General features: G+C 36.7%; 1 protein-coding gene across 1 annotated transcript in view; it reads left to right on the forward strand.

The window, feature by feature from the left end:
* KLB (klotho beta) overlaps positions 1–18491 on the forward strand; it is a 37953-nt gene that overhangs the window by 11399 nt on the left and 8063 nt on the right. The window contains exons 2-3 of the mRNA XM_077136626.1: positions 10033–10543; positions 11885–12153. Of these exons, the coding sequence (XP_076992741.1) occupies positions 10033–10543; positions 11885–12153 (780 nt within the window). The remainder of the gene's footprint in view (positions 1–10032; positions 10544–11884; positions 12154–18491) is intronic.

The raw sequence follows: 18491 nt of genomic DNA on the forward strand, positions 1-18491 counted from the left end.
TCTGACCCCCATGAATAGCCAACACCAACATTGCTGGTTCTAGGAAAAGGAACAGGGACTGACACATAAGTGCCACACACTCTGCTAGGCGTCTGGACAGTGACATGGTTTTCTGACCATGGCCTTTCCCCACAAATTTGCTGGAAGGTCCTCCACAAACTTTCTAGGTGATCTTAAATTCCAGACAGACATGTATTATTTTCCTCTCAGCATGCTAGAATAGTACCCCCATTCTAGGACTGTTTAGTTTTTTTAATAACCAAGTATGGCAGAAAGAGATATCATTTAAAACTGCATGTCACAGTGTGTCTGTGTGATTGTGAAAACCGTGTGTCGATGCTTTTTTTTGTCTAGGGTATGAACAGATGAGTTAAAAATACAGTTAAAAACTAAATAATAGGGGGAACAGGGTGGTGCAACGGTGGCTTAGTAGCAGAATTCTCACCTGCCATGCTGGAGACCTGGGTTCAATTTCTGGTGCCTGCCCATGCAAAAAAATAAAATAAATAATAGGGGGAACAAAGGTTAAAGTAAATTGAGTAGTCTGAAATACTAGTGGTCGATGAGAGGGAGGGGTAAGGGGAATGGTATGTATGAATTTTTTCTTTTTTCTTTTTTTTGCTGGAGAGTTGCAAATGTTCAAGTAATGATCATGGTGCTGAATACACAACTATGTAATGATATTGTGAGCCACTGATTTTAACCACGTATATAATATTTGTATGTCAAGAATGTTTGTATGTTTGTTTGTTTGTTAAGGATTGACAATAAAACTATTTAAAAAAAAACGACTATTTCTGTGGCTCCTATCAATGGCCACTCCCCTACAGCTTCAAAATTTAGAAATGGTGGGACAGCCAGAATGCAGGATGATGTAGCAAAGCAATTAGAAAGGTCTGGGTTCAAATCCTTGCTCCACTAACTGTTCAGCCTCTGTGAACATTGACTTCTTCTCTGGAATGGGAAAAATAATCCTACTTTACAGAATCTGTATCACCAATGGCCAGCAAACAACAAGAATTCTAAGTCAAGATCTGCACTGGTCATCAGTGTACCTCTGTAAACAAAATATAGTCCCTGCACTGGGGAAGCTCATAGGACAGGGATGAACTTACATTGTGTGTGCCTGAGGTTTATACAGTTTGGACAGCCCTCTTTAAGAAAAAAAAATTATGGACATACATAAATACAAAATCAATAAAACTTGGTGCAAGAATGAATATTTAATTTAGAATGAGAAAAAAAATCACAGCAAATTACTGTAGTCTTGGAGATTCGGATTCCTTTCTTCTGAAGTCTCTTCAGAGAATTCACTAGAATGCTAACTTAGAAATGCTTGCTGATCCCAAACTGGCTTCTCTATCTAGAGTACTTACTGCAACCCATGCAAGTGAGGGACCCTGAACTTAAGCTTCATTAGGTTCATAGTAAATATGTTTTTCTTGCAATCCTAATAAACAGAAGGTGTTACTTTTATTATTGCAATAATTGTATTATTTCTAATTTCCAGAAAGGCTTCTATAGAGATTATCTTTAAATCTTAAAGATTACTAATTCGTGAGGAAAGGCAAGTCAATAGTTCAGGCCATTTTAGTTTAAATCACACCCTTGGATATGGTCCTTTTACATGAAAAAAAATTATGATTATTATCAGGATCACTGTTGTTAATGTAATAGCAACAGAAAGCTTAAAATATCCTTCCACTCTGTACAAAATTGGCATGCAAAAGTTCTCCTCCGGCAAGGAACCTGTACTTCAGGAAACTACAAATTTACTAATATTGATTTCTTTACTCTCTCTTTTAATATGTGGGAAAAGCCACAGATGCTTCATTTAATTAAATTATGAACTTTATTCTAGGCTCTTTTCCCTTTGTGTTACAGGATTAGATTTTGACTCAGGCATTAGTTCAATTTAGTAACCATATAATTGAAATTAGAATTATATACCAATAACTGCAATTTCAAGAAACAAGTGAGGACCCTTTTTTGAAGAAACAAATATGTTAAAGTTTAATCTTTACATGATTCCTACGGGGGAATCCTGAAACCATACAAGCTGAGAACAATCAATGATTTGTTGGAATAATTTGAAGATATGATTGAAAAGAAAACTCATTAAAATGAATTTTAACATGACCATTACTGCGTTATTCCAAATATAGAAAACATGAATTTGGACCATTAAATATAGGGTGGGTAAACATTTTCCTTATGAAAGATGGTAACTTTTGTTGACATTTAAATTCTCTCCTAAGAGTGAGAATAAGATACTGTTTTCAAGAAAGTTTCGAGGTTATCAAAAACTTCAAGTCACATGATATAATTTAAAGAAATTATAGTCGTATAATTTTTTAGCAATGTACAGTACAAGTTGCATATCATAAGTTTCCAATAAATAATTTGTGGAACACAGAAGGAAGGAATAAATGTTAAATAGTCTGGAAGAGCAATTAATTGTAATTAGCATAAAACTTGATACTAATATAAAGAAGTGCTGATCAGATGACAGAATGAATCAGACTGAAATCAATCCCAAATAGACAATGAGTAAAATTCAGTCACCTGAAAAAACCAAGTGAGGACAAAGTTGTCCAGCCATGAAACTGGGAGAGGTAAGGGTGAACTATCTGCAGAATACTACACCAACGCAGACTTCCCACCACGATGTTCCACAGTAAGTTATTTCCAGCTTGCTCTTTTGAAGGATTTTCAATTTATACTTCATTTTCATAAGGCCTTCACTTACAAACTTCATTTGATCTTCACAACAACTTTCTAAAGTGTTTGTTTTTATGTCGACATAATAGAGGAGGGAACTGAGGCTTCTAGAAGGGAAATAATTTGTCTAGGATCATATAGTTAATTAGTAGAAGGCCACTGTTGTGCCTGGTTTCATGCTTTCAAAAGCAGGTCCTTTCCCCCATAGTACCATGTAGGTTAATGGCACGTTTATATAATTTTTGATGGTCATTTTTCCCCAAATAGAGTTGTCAATTTTGACAAGAGTGAGTTGGTAATGGGTTTACTAGACCAGATAGTCAAAGGGCCGCAACAAGGATGGACAAATGTGCAGAGATGAATTTGAAGCAGGAAATCTCAGAAATCCTGTATGTAAATGATGTGTACCCAGCGACTTGAACCTGGTTTGAGCTGTTTCTGGGGACCAATCTTCAGAAACTTCCTTATTCCATCATGTCATTAGATTTATGCTCTGCTTACTGTGTAATTTTTTACATCCATACCAGGGAAATACAACCTATATTTAAATTAGTGTTGTTTACAACTTTTATTTTGTTACCACACATTCCTAGATGAAAAACCAACTGTTAAATATTAACTTGGTACATTTTGGAAAGCATTTGGAAACATTTCAAATGATTTTTTAAAAAATAGGTAGCCCATTCCTGGGATTAAGAGAAGGAAATAATTTTTGAAAATTCAAAGCTATGTCCCCAGAGTTATTTATTGCAACATTATCTATGACAGGTAAAAACAAAACAAAACAAAATCAACCTAATTTCTATCAAAAGACAGGGATGGTTAAATATTTGATCCACTTGATGATTTCTTATACTATTAAATGAGGTGATTTTGAAGACAAAAGTAATATGGAAAATGTTTAAAGTGATTTTAGTTGGGATGTAATGGCAAAGGCTGGAAGAGAACACAGAAATACGAAAACAGTTTGTTATGCTTGTAGAGGTTTTAAACAAATTTTCTTTAACAGTTTTTATTTAATATGCTATTAAATAGTTTACAATAAGCAAGTTTATTACAGTTCACAAGAAGATACTTCAGCCAAAATGTGCTAAAAGGATGCATCAATTTGGAAATTTAACTTCTGACAAATGCCTGGGGACTCATTAAAACTGATATGAATGATGCTTTAGGTTTGTTCATCTGTCTTCAACACATCCCTTCCAATAGCCTTCTCCCTCCCCTACCCCAGTATTCCGCCATGTCTTTCTGATGTCTACCCCCTTCATCTTCGTTTCAAAAGTTGTTGCATTGGTGAGGTTGTAGATAAATTGACACACTTATATATATTGCTGATGAGAATGTAAAACAGTTTGTGGAACACAATTTGACAGTTCCTCAAAAGTTAAAACATGGTGTTACCATATGACCAGCAATTCTACTTTTAGGTATAACCCAAGAGAACTGAGAACTTAACATCTACACAAAAAGTCATACACAAATGTTTATAGCAGCATTATTCATAATAGCCAAAATGTGGAAACAACCCAAATGACCAACAACTGATGAATGGATAAACAAAATGTGGTATACCCACTCAATAGAATATTATTTGGCAATAAAAAAATGAGGTACTGATGCATGCTACAAAATGGATGAACCTTGAAAAGCAGTATGCTAAGCGAAAGAAGTAAGACAAAAAAGGTCACATATTGTATGATTCCATTGATATGACATATCCAGAATAAGCAAATTCATAGAGATGGAAAGTACATTAGTGGCTGCCAGAGACTAGGGACTCGGGGGAATGGGGAGTGATTGTTAATGGGTGTGGGGTTTCTTTCCTGGGGATGAATATGTTCTAGAATTAGATAGAGGTGATGGTTGCACAGCTTTGTGGATATACTAAGAACACTGAATTGTACAGTTTTAAAAGGTAAATTTTGTGGTATGTGAATTAAAGTGCAATAATTTTTTTAAAAAAGGATGATCAAGTTGCACAGAAGCTGCAGTCAGCCTGGGTTCCTGAGTGATTTTGATTAGAAAAACCCCCTCAACATCTGTTAAGTAACTGAGTTCTTTTTTTATTTTTGTTGCATAAATTGACCGATTCTTACTGATACACACACACAAAAAGACTCCTTTAATAAAGAAACAAATAAAAGAAAAAAAAAGTTGTTGCAGCTACCATATATGCCTCCTACCATCCACAGAACTTAGAATATGAATCCAAGGGCATCAAAGGGAGCTGCCATGTTAGACTAGAGGAGGGAGCAGAAGGAGATATTGGGCCTCTGGCTGTCTCTGTGTGACACAGACCCTGATAACTAACTGGCTTAAAAAGAAAAGCCCACTGATTATCCCTTTAAACTACTGAATCTAAAGAACAAAGGTTGAAGCTTCCTCAGATCAATCATTCCAAAGGTAGATGTACAAGATAGATGGTAACCTTGGAAAATGGTAGAATGGCTGTTGTGCAAGGTTTCAGGGCCCAGAGTCGCACTGCCCTGCCAATCTTATTTTAGTTTTTCCAACAGACCTTCTTTATGAGCTGCAGATTATAGGCCACACATCGATATCCCTGTTTCATCAAGAATTATGTCAAGAGACTGGAGGGAACTGCCTGAAAATGTAGAGCTGTGTTCCAGTAGCCATGTTTCTTGAGGATGATTGAATAATGATATAGCTTTCACAATGTGACTGTGTGATTGTGAAAACCTTGTGTCTGATGCTCCTTTTATCTACCTTGTCAACAAATGAGTAGAACATATGGAATAAAAATAAATAATGGGGGAACAAATGCTAAAATAAATTTAGTTTGAAATGCTAGTGATCAATGAAAGCCAGGGGTGAGGGGTATGGTAGGTATAATCTTTTTTTTTTCTTTCCTGTGTTCATTTTCTTTCTTTTTCTATTGTCTTTTTGTTTCTTTTTCTGAATGAATGCAAATGTTCTAAGAAATGATGAATATGCAACTAAGTGATGATATTGTGAATTACTGATTATATATGTTGATGTTTTATTTGGTTTGTTAATTTTTTTAATTAATAAATAAATTAAGAAAAACAAAACAAAATAAGGAATAGGAGGAACAAATGTTAAAATAAATTTAGTTTGAAATGCTAGTGATAAATGAAAGTGGGGAGTAAGGGGTATGGTATGTATAATCTTTTTTTTCTGTTATTGTTTTATTTCTTTTTCCGTTGTCTTTTTATTTCTTTTTCTGAATTGATGCAAATGTTCTAAGAAATGATGAATATGAAACTATGTGATAATATATTGAGAATTACTGAATATATATGTATGTAAAACAGAATTATATGTTAATGTTTTTCTTTGTCCTCATTTTTTTAATTAATAAATAAATTTTTAAAAAAGATTAAAAAAAGAAAGAATTATGTCAAACTCTTTATCTCCGTGCAATACTTTTTCCCTTGTTCCTTGGTAAATAGGATCAAGTTATAACCATAAGTACTGCACAGAGATCCTCCTCCACATTCTCTACATGAAAATAGGGAGGCAGTCTTCAGCCCAGAGTATAGATAAGCCTAGATACCTTGATAGCTTATGCAAATAGCAGCAAAGGTGAAAGAGACCCTGGGGAACACGAAGGTCACCTTGGGGTGTGACAGCACATGCACATGTATGTCTAGAAAACACTTGGAAAAGGTGTTGCAAAGGTACATATCTGTTCATTGTCTTCAAAGCTGTACTGTTTTTCATTAAAATGCTGATGCAACCAAGATTTTATTGCAAATTGTGCCATCTTTCATATACATATACATATATATGTAATCACTGAATCATCCAACAGAACATCTGTTCTGAAGAAACTTCCCTTTTTCCTGTTAGAACTGGATTAATAAATTTATACTGATTCCATCAGTATCCTACATGTGTTCAGGACTTTACATTTTCTATATCAGAGGTATATGATAACCCTGAAAGAAATACACTGATCACTATGGCTTTTATAAATAAAAGCACTGAGGCTATGGAAGGAGTAAAGTGACCTATTAGAATATAGCAAAGACTGCTCCCTTTGAATTCTAATAATGCATGATTATTTTTGCTATAGAATCAAGAAAAAAGCAGTTCTCAAGACATTCACTTGGGATTCCAGACCCAGAAGGATCCAGAAAGGGATGCAGAGACCAGCTAAGGGGGTTCTGCTCCAGGGTCCCCCATGATTCTTTCCAGATGCAGTAGCTTCATGTTGGAAATAAGGGAAAAGGCTACAGGCTGAAGCCTTCTCTGAGAGGAAAGCATTCTTAGCGACCCTTGTGAGCATTTGAGTGCTAAATAGTTCCAGGATCTTCCAAAGGAAAATCGATAAAGAGGAGGTAGGCAGTAGTAGTACCGCAAGGCATCTCACCTCCTCTAGAAAATTTTTTAGGGAATGATTTAAATCAGTTTTTCTTGGCATGAAAGCAAAGAGGCATCAGTTTGGAATCCTTGCCCCTTGCATTAATGCCAACCTTCCCCTACTCTAATGGGTGTTCACAGGATCTACCAGAACATTTTTGGTGTTCACAGGATCTACCAGATTTGAAGCACCTAAAACTGTTCATATCTGCATTTTTTTTACCTACAAAAAGGCAATTCAGATAGTTCAATCTAACATAAAACACTGCAGAGAGCAAAAGGGAAGCTAAGGAACAAAACTGTGGACAGACTGTGGGTTAAAAATAACAGGTGATTGTAAACTTGTTTTAGAAACACCTAGATGGAGGAAAAGTTGGGAGATCTAAGAAGAGAAATCAAGAACCAGGTGAAGTCAAATGCAGATGGAAATGGAGGTGACTGTGACACAGAGGAAGGGTGATCCCATGGTTGGCCATGACAGAGAAGTGGTCTTGGGCATTTCTTAACTGACCTAGAGTCCTTAGTATTTGTTCCTCCTTCTGCTTTAGCTCATGACTCTTTGTGAACAATGCCTTGCGGATTTTAATTTTTTTTCATTTGATGTCTTATTTTATGTATTTTTAATGTTTCTCTTTCATACACTTCAGTCTTACTTTCCTAATAAGATTATTGGTTCCTGAGGGCAAATTTTTGTGCCATATCTTTCCTTCAATTAGACTCTGCCAGGCATTGAGTAAGTGCTCAGTTACTACCAATTGAATCTACTGGGTACCAACCATGAGGCTTTGTTATAAGACAGCTCAGCTGGAAAGGTAATGTTCAGGAGGGCCAATGGTAATAACAGCTTTAGAAAGTACCTCCTATGTGACAGATTTTATAATATGCAATGTATTTCATATACATATATGAAATATATATATATATACATATATATATATACACACACACATACACTCTAAATCTGACGACAACCTTACAAGACCATTATTATTATTGTTATGATTAATCTCATTTTACAAGCTGAAGAAACTAAGATATTTCCAGAAAGGTTAAATGACTTGCCCAAGGCCACACAGTAAGTACAAGATTTCAAACACAGGTGGGCTGACTCCAAAGTCCACATTCTTTGCATTGGTTTTCTGCTTTGTGCAGTGCTCAATGCCCTTTTGTAAGAATCGCTAAGGCTTATATAGAGCTTACTCTGTGCTGGACAATGTTATAAAGCCCTTTACATACACTAACTAATTTAATTCTCACAACAACATAGTAGATGGGCTCTACTGTTACGCACTTACAGCCTGCATTTCCCTGGACTTCTACATTAAGACCAAAGGGAGATTCTGCAGAACTGTAAAAGATCTCTGCTCTACTCGAGAGGCTACTCTGGAGGTGGCTCTTATGCAAGCTTCAGGTAGACCTCGCTACCTATCATAACCTGCCAACCCCCAACCAGGACCATTCCAGCCAATCCTAAAGAACACCTAGGGCAACATATAAGATTGCACAAGGGTTCCAGGCACTACAGTAACTTTCCAGAAGCCTACAACCTCCAAATGGGTCCCTAGTCCAGAAAAGTCCTGAAACCTTGCCCAGCCTCTCCAGAACATCATATAGTTTCATCTCCCTATCCCATATTAGTGACAGGCCTTTCCAATATCAAAAATTTAGAATTGCCATAGCCCAAACACCCCTAAAGAGAGGGATGGAAAGATCAAAGATGATGGTGGAATTATACATAGAAGATAGGACTTAACAGATGAATACGAATGCTGAATCATTAGCTTGATATCTCTTTTAGTCTCCAGTATTTTAGAGCACTAGAAGTAAAAACCTAAAATTGTGAAATTGTAAGCCATGTCAAAGTCTGAAATACTTGTACAACTAATTGTGGTGCTGTGCTTTGAAATTTATAGCTTTTTTGTATATACACTATTTTTCACACAAAAAAAAAAAAGGAAAAAAAAGTCGACTGTGATGATAAGTATTTAAGCCCTCTAGCCTCCTATATTCTGGAGGAGCGAAAAGGAAAAATATGAGAGGATCGTATTGTAACCCATGACAAATTCGGGGATCTGTCCTATAACCACATTTTTTTTTTCCTTTTTTTTTTATTAATTAAAAAAAGAATTAACAAAACAATTAGAAATCATTCCATTCTACATGTACAATCAGTAATTCTTAATAACATCACATAGTTGCATATTCATCATTTCTTAGTACATTTGCATCGATTTAGAAAAAGAAATAAAAAGACAACAGAATAAGAATTAAAACATTAATAGAAAGAAAAAAAAAAAAACAAAAAACCTATACCTCACATGCAGCTTCATTCAGTGTTTTAACATAATTGCATTACAATTGGGTAGTATCGTGCTGTCCATTTCTGAGTTTTTATATCCAGTCCCGTTGTACAGTCTGTATCCCTTCAGCTCCAATTACCCCTTCTCTTTTTTTTTTTTTTTTTAATTAACGGAAAAAAAGAAATTAACCCAACATTCTATAACCACTTTTTGAAGGGTGCTTTGAAAACTATTGCTTTTTTATGTCTTTGCTTTGTACATATGTTATACTATACAATTAAAAAAAGTAAAAAAAAAAAAAAAAAGATCATTGCTCTGTGACTCTTTTTTTACGTAGAGGAAGAAACGCTATGATCCACATAATATCTCACCTGCGCAGCACCTAGCCCCAAGAAGACCCAGGAAGAGAGCCAGGCAGAGAAATAAGGTGGAGCCAGCACTAGGGTTCTCTGCCTGCCCCTAGGATCCTATAAGAGAAACAGCAGGACAGAAACACAGGGAAGTGGACAAAGGTAGACTTTGAGGTTATCAAAGGTCCTTGGCAGCTTTCCCCAGCTATCACTCTATCCTTCATTAATTTTGTCATGAAAGGCCCTTCTCTCAGCCAAGTTACCACATGTTAGAGAAAAGACAATAAAGATTAATAATAATATTCTCTTTTTATCAGGCACACTCGAAAGTTTGGCATAACTACAACATTAACTTCCGCCCACATCAGAAGGGCTGGTTATCGATCACGTTGGGATCCCACTGGATTGAGCCAAACAGATCAGAAAATACAATGGATATACTCAAGTGCCAACAATCCATGATTTCTGTGCTGGGATGGTTTGCCAAACCTATCCACGGGGATGGCGACTATCCTGAGGTAATGAAAAAGAAGTTGCTCTCCATTCTACCCCTTTTCTCTGAAGCAGAGAAGAATAGAGTAAGGGGCACAGCTGACTTCTTTGCCTTTTCCTTTGGACCCAACAATTTCAAGCCCTTAAGCACTATGGCTAAAATGGGACAAAATGTGTCACTCAATTTAAGAGAAGTGTTAAATTGGATTAAACTGGAATACGGCAATTCCCGAATTTTGATTGCCGAGAATGGTTGGTTTACAGACAGTCATGTGAAAACAGAAGATACTACAGCCATCTACATGATGAAGAATTTCCTCAACCAGGTTCTTCAAGGTTGGTTGCACATTAGTGCTATTTTTTAAACTTTTTAAAATATTTATTCTATAGATTAAAGTCACCTTTGAATATATAATGTTGTTGTTGGGCCTTTTTGTTGTCCAATGTTCATTGAATTATTTAATGTTACTCCTATGTCTTTTTTTTTTCCTTCGCATGGGCAGGCACCAGGAACAGAACCTTGGTCTTGGGCATGGCAGGCAAGAACTCTGCCTGCTGAGCCACCATGGCCCGCCCACTCTTATGTCTTTTTTAAATAAAAGTTTGAGAACAAAATAATTTTGGATACATCCTTAATTGGCAAGACCACGCTGCTTCACCCTTTTAAAAAGAACATAATACTAAAAGAGATGCTTAAAGTTTTCAAACTTTAACTTTCTAAACATTTCTTGAAATTGTGATACTTTCACTTTTATCACACGACTGACTGACACATCTGAGGACAACAAATGAGCTATGAATGGCAAAGCTGAGCAATTATTATTGCTCCTTGACATGCAATATTTCTTCTGATGCTGGCTTATTTCCCATTCTTTTCTATTGCTCAAGCAGTGACATCTACAGGTACCTGAATGAAATAATGGAGTTTCTACTCCAGCTCAAGTTACAGTTCTGTTCCCTGCAGAACTGAATTCCACCTCACTCAGCAATAAATGATATTCTGTGGATCTTTCTCGAAACTCTGTAGCTCTCTTTAGAAATCACAAGCTTAGAGCAAAATCTCAGGTTCATCAGTGGTGGGTCCTCAGGGAAGGTCCTCAGGAAGAGTTAGAATCTGCTGCACCAACCTGCTAGAAGGAGCACCACGAAACAGATTTATGCCCAAAGCACTTTCCAGGAGCAATGCAGACGAAGACCCCACACCTCCTGTCCCTCACATGGGGCTCATTCTCTTATATCACTTTGCTTCTTTCTCCTTATCATTATATTCCCTTAAGTCTAAAAACTGATTTTTTTCATCCTGAAGGTTGGAGTCATAGAACGGACAGTTTGTCCACAAAAGGGAACCACCCCACACTGAAAATGAGTTTTGATCACGAGCAACTGTATCAGTCCCAAAGTTTCTTGAAATCACCATGCCCCCGACACAGATTTGCACACTAAATCTCAAGAACAGTCTTAATTTAATTATTTAACTGCATCACTCCCTTTTTTGGGATTACAGTTCTGTCACTCTTCAGATATGAACATGAATTTTCCATTTAACACAGTTGGCCTGAAAATTAGTAAAAAGTCTGGTTACCTAATAACATAGTGTCGCGGAATGTTAGTGAAGTTGCAAACATGAGCTCAAGTGCTTAGGCCTCTGATCACCTCTGCTTTCTTTTCTCTGTGCAGCAATAAGGTTTGATGAAATACAAGTGTTTGGCTACACTGCCTGGTCTCTCCTGGATGGCTTTGAATGGCAGGATGCTTACACCATCCGCCGCGGATTGTTTTATGTGGATTTTAATAGTAAACATAAAGACCGAAAACCCAAGTCTTCGGCATATTACTATAAACAGATCATTCAAGAAAATGGTTTCACTTTGAAAGAATCCACCCCAGACGTGAAGGGTCAGTTTCCCTGCGACTTCTCCTGGGGTATCACAGACTCAGTTCTAAAGGTAAGTTGCAACTTACAAATTAAGGATAAACTGAGACAAATTGTACACAGTGTTCATGGTATTTTTATCTTATGTACTGGATGGTAACAATATCAAACACCACGATGATTCGGTGGTTCTGAAGGGGGTTGGGGAAAGAGGAGGGAAGAGGAATAAACCCTTACTGAAAGCCTTTTATGTGCCAGGACTCATGTTTAGTGATGGAGATAAAGAGATGAAGAGAATGCTCTCAAGGAATATACAGTCTAGGGGGAACTTGCAGTCATTTCTGTGTGAGGCATTTGTAAGTAGTGTCAAAATTATAGGAAAAAGTTTTGCTATAGATTTTTCTTTTTGCCAGGAACAAATTATTAGCAATACTTTAAGCTGTTTCTGCTATTTAATAGATTTGGGTAGTTTTCCTTATAAGATCTCTATATCCTGGGTTTCTATCCCAGGAGGAGCTCCCTGCAAATCTCATCTTCACCTTCTTCAGATGTTTACTGAAATGTCATGATCCCAAGAAGCTGTCCCTACATTTCAAAGAGCTTTGTTGCCTGCTGCATGCCAAGCTGTACCCCATGCTGGGCACATGGCAGGTATTCGGTACACAGTGAATGAATGAGATAAACTTTTAGATCCAGATGAGATCTTAGAGACCTTAGATCTTAGAGATATTATTCCAAATCCTTCATTATAGGTGAGGGAAGTGAGACCCATCAATTAATAATAACTGAGGTCCAGAGGACTTGCCCAAGGTAACACAAGTAGTGGCAGAACTGTAACAGGCAGCCCTCAAGCTTCCAGACTCACAGTACACTTTTCAGAATAATAACAACTACCTTTCAGGCTTTTCAAGTGCCAAGTATTTAACTGCTGTATGTATGTGTATTCTCTCATTTAGTCTTCAAAATTCCATTTTACAGGCAAGGAAACTGAGGTTCAGGACATGACATAACTTTCCCAGGTTACCCAAATTTGTCTGTCTCCTGACTTCATTTTAAGAACTGGCAATACACACTACTGACTGTATTTTAGAATCACATGGAAAGGCAACAATCTGTAGATGGACTAGGGAGCAGACCAGACAAAAGGGGCCAAACCATGGGTGAGCAAAATTTACAGGTTATGGATATCAAACTCTGGCCATATTTAAACATGTCTTTAGTAAAGGTTCAGGGATGATAAAGGGGAAAAGATACAGAGGGTAACATAAACAACTCATCTTCAGCTGTGTCCCTACTGGAGCTACCTACTTGCCCATTTTTTCCCTACCACTTCAAGTGTGCTTGAATTATTCAAATTTTCAGAAAAGAAAGACCCTAGGAAAGACAAGAGTTCCCTCTTCTACTATATTATGACCCTACCTGCAAGTTCCCACTTCATCTGAGGACCTAATGATCCCCAGTGATCAATGTTGTAAATGTCCACTCCCATTCTGGGACCCCACTCCTATTCCCAGGAGTAAGAACTGATCAAATGGTTACGGGAAATAAGTTCTGTGAACAATCAGGTCTGAGCCTCATGCTCACCCCCAGAGTCCAGCAAGAACACAGCTTCTCCTGAACTACTTAGACTAAGAATATAGATGAGAGGTTCTCCAAGAAAAATCCAGGGTGCATTTTCCAAAAAAAAAAAATCAACCACAGAACATATACATAGATGCTGCAAAAGCAAAAAAACTAAATGACCTCTACTGGGAGAGTGACAAAATTAAAGTAACACTAAAAATATTACTATGGGGCGGTGCAACGGTGGCTCAGTGGCAGAGTTGTCTGCCATGCTGGAGACCTAAATTCAATTCTCGGATCCTGCCTATGCCAAAAAGAAAAAAATTACTATGCCTACCATGATCTATTTTATTTTCTTGTAGCCTCTTTTTCTTTTATTGTTTTCTTTTGAAATAATTTCAAATTTACAGAAGAGTTGCAAAATACACAAACCCCATTCAGAGAACTCCAACACATCCCCACAATCCCAGATACCCAGATCCACCAATCTTAACATTTTGCCACCTCCTCTATATCCTTCTATCTATCTACCTATCGACCTATCTAATTATGTCTATCTTCTGAACATTTGAGAACAGGTTGCACACATACTTCCATACATATTTCCTACAAACAAGGATATTCACTTATGTAATCTTAAGTACAGTTATCTCTTAAGTTAAAAAAATTTAGCATTGAAATAAAGCCTACATTCTTTCTATATTCCATTTTTATTTTGGTCTTCAGTTGTGTTTAGCTCCTTTTAATAATTTCCATCTCTCTACTGATATTCTTTGTGTTCATCTACTGTTTTCCTTGTTTCCTTTCATTCTTTGCTCATGTTTTCTCTTAGCTCTTTGAGCATATTTTGGACCATTTATTTAACTACTTTGTCTGTAATGTGCTAGATCTGATCCTCCTCATTGATGGTTTCTAATATTTTAATCTTCTCCTCTGCTTGGGCCATCACTTCCTTTTTATTTGTATGTTTTGTAATCTCTTCTTGAAACCTGGACGTTTTGATATTTTAATATGTTATCACTGTAAATTAGACTCTGAGGTGTCTGTCCTTTAAGGTTGCATCAAGTTACTGTAAAGACAAAGCTTTACTTGAATGCTGGGAACTAAGAGAAAATAAAAGGAAAAATAAGAAACACCTTTCTCAATCTTCGCAGATTGACCTGTACAAGTGCTCTCCTTCAGAGCTTAACAATACAAAAAGTTTTAAGAATAACTCCAGGCCAAAGGGTAGGAAACTTCCTGGTCCTTTTTGCCCTTCTGTTTTGTCTTTGGCATGCCTTTTTAGCCCTAAGAATTGTCCCATTTATGCAGATAGGAAACTCCCCTCTTCTCTAGGAAATAGTTTCTTCATGGTCTCAGATGACCACTGTACTGTATTTCTTACAGCCAGCAATCCCTTGTTCCAGGCAAATTTACTGCTTTCTCACAGCATTCTATAGAAGACCTCTGCAAGCTGCCTTCTATGTGCAGAACAAGTTCTGGGATAGCAAGTCCCTCAGGCCACCATCAAACAGATTGGGCCAGACATACAGGCAGGGAGCATATATGTATGTGAGGATTACTCTGCTCCCTTGGGAACTGGAACCAGGAATCTGCACCGGGAGCAGTCAGCTCTGCACCAAGCCAGTAAGGGATGGGGAGGGGGCCAATCAGGGCACCAAGAGATCCAATATGGCCAATCCATATTGGCCACTTTTAAGTAGCCTTTATTTTGATTTGTCAATCACCCTGCAATTGCAGTCCTTTAACTGTTTTCTCAAGTTTGAAAAAGATGTTTCTGCCAGTTCATGCTAGTTGCTCAAAGCTTCTGTGGGGAATGGGGCTCTGAAGCTTCTGACTTCACCATTGTGATTGTGGTAGAGCCTCCTTCCCCCAGCTTCTTCGCATTTTTTCCTCCAACTTTTTGTTTAAAAAAATCTCAAACTATCACGATAAAAACTCATATTCCTTTCATCAAAATTGACCAGTTGCTAACATGTTGTCACATTTGCAATATATCTATGTATTTTTCTTTTATGAACCATTGGAAAGTAAGTTGTAGATATTAAACTTTACTCCAAAACACTTCACTATGTATGTCCTAAGAACAAAGACATCCTCTTATATCTTTATAATACCATTATCATATCCAGGAAATTTAGCATTGATTCAATATCATCTAACATATAATCCATATTAGAATTTTCCTAAATGTTCCAATTCAGGTTTTTAAAAAATACATTTGGATTCAGAATGGTTGTCACACACTGGTGCCTCATTTACTTAGCAATCACCCCAACCTTGTGGTACTGACATTTTAGAAGTGTCTCATATTCTGGATTACTGTGGTTCTTTATTGGAATCAGTTAACCATTCTTGGAAAGAATACACATAGGTGATGAAGTGTATTTCCCAATGCATCACATCAGGAAGTATATAATGTCAGTTTGTTTAATTATTGAAGACATTAGGTGATTGAAGTGGTTTTTAGCCAGATTTATTGGTTAAGGAGGCATCTGATAGATATCTTAATTGAAAGGCACCTTTTCCATTTATACATAAGAACTAAACTGATAGTGATACTGAGACCATATATTCTGTTCATGAACATTTCACCCAATGGTTTTAACATACATTCATCAACCTTGCCTGAATTCTTATTTTGTAGATTGTAAAATGGTGTGAATTCTAATTAGGTTATTACTTCTAGATGTGTTGGTACTCTATAAAGAAAAGTTTCTCTTGCTCACCCTTGTCACTTAAAAAAAAATTCTGAGTATCGCAGCATTAGGACTTTATGGATTCTTTTTTTAATTCAGTGTGTTATTCATTATTGTCATTATTTCATCATTCTTTTGATGCTTTCATTGGCTCAAATTTGGCCAGTGGAGTCCCTTCTAGTTGCTCCTGTGTCTTTTTTGACAATTCCCTTTCAGTTTTTTAATTTTTTAATTTTTTTTTATTTTTTTATTAACGGAAAGAAAAAAAAAAGAAATTAACACAACATTTAGAAATCATACCGTTCTACATATGCACTCAGTAATTCTTAACATCATCACATAGATGCATGATCATTGTTTCTTAGTACATTAGCATCGGTTTAGAGGAACTAGCAACACAACAGAAAAAGATATAAAATGTTAATATAAAGAAAAGAAATAAAAGTAGTAATAATAGTAAAAAACAACAACAAACAAACAAACAAGCAAACAAAAACAAAAAAAACCCTATAGTTCAGATGCAGCTTCATTCAGTGTTTTAACATATTACTTTACAATTAGGTATTATTGTGCTGTCCATTTTTGAGTTTTTGTATCTAGTCCTGTTGCACAGTCTGTATCCCTTCAGCTTCAATTACCCATTGTCTTACCCTGTTTCTAACTCCTGCTGAACTCTGTTACCAATGACATATTTCAAGTTTATTCTCGAATGTCCGTTCACATCAGTGGGACCATACAGTATTTGTCCTTTAGTTTTTGGCTGGATTCACTCAGCATAATATTCTCTAGGTCCATCCATGTTATTACATGGTTCATAAGTTTATCTTGTCTTAAAGCTGCATAATATTCCATCGTATGTATATACCACAGTTTGTTTAGCCATTCTTCTGTTGATGGAGATTTTGGCTGTTTCCATCTCTTTGCAATTGTAAATAACGCTGCTATAAACATTGGTGTGCAAATGTCCGTTTGTGTCTTTGCCCTTAAGTCCTTTGAGTAGATACCTAGCAATGGTATTGCTGGGTCGTATGGCAATTCTATATTCAGCTTTTTGAGGAACCGCCAAACTGCCTTCCACAGTGGTTGCACCCTTTGACATTCCCACCAACAGTGGATAAGTGTGCCTCTTTCTCCGCATCCTCTCCAGCACTTGTCATTTTCTGTTTTGTTGATAATGGCCATTCTGGTGGGTGTGAGATGATATCTCATTGTGGTTTTGATTTGCATTTCTCTAATGGCCAGGGACATTGAGCATCTCTTCATGTGCCTCTTGGCCATCCGTATTTCTTCTTCTGGTAGGTGTCTGTTCAAGTCTTTTTCCCATTTTGTAATTGGGTTGGCTGTCTTTTTGTTGTTGAGTTGAACAATCTCTTTATAAATTCTGGATACTAGACCTTTATCTGATATGTCGTTTCCAAATATTGTCTCCCATTGTGTAGGCTGTCTTTCTACTTTCTTGATGAAGTTCTTTGATGCACAAAAGTGTTTAATTTTGAGGAGTTCCCATTTATTTATTTCCTTCTTCGGTGCTCTTGCTTTAGGTTTAAGGTCCATAAAACCGCCTCCAGTTGTAAGATTCGTAAGATATCTCCCTACATTTTCCTCTAACTGTTTTATGGTCTTAGACCTAATGTTTAGATCTTTGATCCATTTTGAGTTAATTTTTGTATAAGGTGTGAGATACGGGTCTTCTTTCATTCTTTTACTTATGGATATCCAGTTCTCTAGGCACCATTTATTGAAGAGACTGTTCTGTCCCAGGTGAGTTGGCTTGACTGCCTTATCAAAGATCAAATGTCCATAGATGAGAGGGTCTATATCTGAGCACTCTATTCGATTCCGTTGGTCGATATATCTATCTTTATGCCAATACCATGCTGTTTTGACCACTGTGGCTTCATAATATGCCTTAAAGTCTGGCATCGCGAGACCTCCAGCTTCGTTTTTTTTCCTCAAGATGTTTTTAGCAATTCGGGGCACCCTGCCCTTCCAGATAAATTTGCTTATTGGTTTTTCTATTTCTGAAAAATAAGTTGCTGGGATTTTGATTGGTATTGCATTGAATCTGTAGATGAGTTTAGGTAGGATTGACATCTTAATTATATTTAGTCTTCCAATCCATGAACATGGTATGCCCTTCCATCTATTT

Source organism: Tamandua tetradactyla, chromosome 19 (assembly GCF_023851605.1).
Source record: "Tamandua tetradactyla isolate mTamTet1 chromosome 19, mTamTet1.pri, whole genome shotgun sequence".
Taxonomy (NCBI): Eukaryota; Metazoa; Chordata; class Mammalia; order Pilosa; family Myrmecophagidae; genus Tamandua; species Tamandua tetradactyla.